The 2,500-nt window shown below is 44.2% G+C and overlaps 1 protein-coding gene across 4 annotated transcripts in view; it reads left to right on the top strand.

Annotated features, from left to right (window-relative positions):
- Nucleotides 1-2,500, top strand: part of casp8 (caspase 8, apoptosis-related cysteine peptidase) — a 22,228-nt gene that overhangs the window by 16,183 nt on the left and 3,545 nt on the right. For all 4 annotated transcript variants that reach the window (XM_061891076.1, XM_061891071.1, XM_061891085.1 and 1 more), the window contains 2 exons: nt 1,355-1,482; nt 1,576-1,967. In XM_061891076.1, the coding sequence (XP_061747060.1) occupies nt 1,355-1,482; nt 1,576-1,967 (520 nt within the window). The remainder of the gene's footprint in view (nt 1-1,354; nt 1,483-1,575; nt 1,968-2,500) is intronic.

Genomic DNA, 2,500 nt, shown 5'->3' with positions numbered 1-2,500 from the left:
GAAGCTTAGAATGTGGAATTCTTTCCCATTCTTGTTTTATGTAGAGCTTCAGTCCTTCAACAGTCCGGGGTCTCAGCTGTCGTATTTTACGCTTCATAATGCGCCACACATTTTCCATGGGAGACAGGTCTGGACTGCAGGCGGGCCAGGAAAGTACCCGCAGTTGTTTTTTTTTACGAAGCCACGCTGTTGTAACACGTGCTGAATGTGGCTTGGCATTGTCTTGCTGAAATAAGCAGGGGCGTCCATGAAAAAGACGGTGCTTAAATGGCAGCATATGTTGTTCCAAAACCTGTATGTACCTTTCAACATTAACAGTGCCTTCACAGATGTGTAAGTTACCCATGCCTTGGGCACTAATGCACCCCCATACCATCACACATGCTGGCTTTTCAACTTTGCGTCGATAACAGTCTGGATGGTTCGCTTCCCCTTTGGTCCGGATGACACAATGTCGAATATTTCCAAAAACAATTTGAAATGTGGACTCTTCAGACCACAGAACATTTTTCCACTTTGCATCAGTCCATCTTAGATGATTTCGGGCCCAGAGAAGCCGGCAGCGTTTCTGGATGTTGTTGAAAAATGGCTTTCGCGTCGCATAGTAGAGCTTTAACTTGCACTTACAGATGTAGCGACGAACTGTATTTAGTGACAGTGGTTTTCTGAAGTGTTCCTGAGCCCATGTGGTGATATCCTTTAGAGATTGATGTCGGTTTTTGATACAGTGCCGTCTGAGGGATCGAAGGTCACGGTCATTCAATATTAGTTTCCGGCCATACCGCTTACGTGGAGTGATTTCTCCAGATTCTCTGAACCTTTTGATGATATTATGGAGCGTAGATGTTGAAATCCCTAAATTTCTTGCAATGTCACTTTGAGAAAGGTTGTTCTTAAACTGTTTGACTATTTGCTCACGCAGTTGTGGACAAAGGGGTGTACCTCGCCCCATCCTTTCTTGTGAAAGACTGGGAAGCTGTTTTTATAGCCAATCATGGCACCCACCAGTTCCCAATTAGCCTGCACACCTGTGGGATGTTCCAAATAAGTGTTTGATGAGCATTCCTCAACTTTATCAGTATGTATTGCGACCTTTTCTAACTTCTTTGTCACGTGTTGCTGGCATCAAATTCTAGAGTTAATGATTATTTGCAACGGGAAAAAAAAGTTTATCAGTTTGAACATCAAATATGTTGTCTTTGTAGCATATTCAACTGAATATGGCTTGAAAAGGATTTGCAAATCATTGTATTCTGTTTATATTTACATCTAACACCATTTCCCAACTCATATGTAAACAGGGTTTGTATGATGACCCTGGAAACATGATGTGCTTCTCTCCCCCCCCCTTCAGTGGCTCTTGAGTCCGTGTTTTTCAAATTGGGCTTCACAGTGGTTGTTCATCGCAACTTGGCTGCAGAGCAGATACGACGGACGCTAAAAGAACTTGCTCAAAGAAATTTTTCAGACGACGACGCGCTGGTGAGTGAAATGGCACTACTCACTACTCCATCCGTGATGGTAACGCAAGCATTCTCAACAGCCGTAGAAACATGTCGACTTCCTTGAATGCAGGTGGTGTGTTTGCTCTCCCATGGAGAAACCGGCTCTGTCTATGGGTCTGATGGGCAAATGGTGCCCATACGGGACCTGACCGTGCCCTTCACCAGCGTTCGGGCCCCTACCTTGGCAGGGAAACCCAAGCTGTTCTTTATCCAAGCGTGTCAGGGCACTTTCTACCAGAAGGGGTCTTTGCCATGCCCTCCCAGGCCCAGAGAGAGCAGTGACGACGAGCAGAGTCGCTTTGAAACGGACGCAGGTCCCATCCGGGGTGAGACCGTGCCCTCGGAAGCCGACTTCCTATTTGGCATGGCCACTGTGCCAGAATACGTGTCATTTCGAAGCAAGGTCACAGGCTCTATTTACATCCAAGAGTTGTGCAACCAGCTCCAACGATCAGCTGAGAGGTGAGGGTCTCAGATTTCAGAAGTTAAATTATTACATTTATATAAATATATATGTGTGTGTGTGTGTGTGTGTGTGTGTGTGTGTGTGTGTGTGTGTGTGTGTTCTGGCAATGCCTACTTAATGGGGACATCACTCTGTTTACACAGTCACCTTTAGGGGATCTCTGACGGTATGGGGACAAAAAAACAGAGGTTTCCCCTAAAGGGAAACTTTTTTATATGATAGTCAGATCCGTTCTGAAGATGCTTTAGTGATTTTTAGTATATTTACTATATTTAATTTGAACTTTTTATTTTTTTTTAAATGGTCCTCAGTAGTCACGAACAAATGTGTGTGTGAATTATACAAGCTTATTTAAATGTGGTCCCCATGAACCATATTAACTCTTTTTTCCCCAGAGTCCTCAGTAAGAATAATCAGCACATTACTTCATCAATCCAGAGATTCAAAGACGTGCATGAGCTAACTGGGCAGTGGCCATTTTCCCCAAAAAATTTTATGCCTCCACAACCTGTAGAAAGGGTGGTACCCA

The sequence above is a fragment of the Nerophis ophidion genome, linkage group LG02, assembly GCF_033978795.1.
Source record: "Nerophis ophidion isolate RoL-2023_Sa linkage group LG02, RoL_Noph_v1.0, whole genome shotgun sequence".
NCBI lineage: Eukaryota > Metazoa > Chordata > Actinopteri > Syngnathiformes > Syngnathidae > Nerophis > Nerophis ophidion.
Note: the sequence above shows the minus strand (reverse complement) of the source record. Positions and strands in the feature narration are given on the sequence as shown.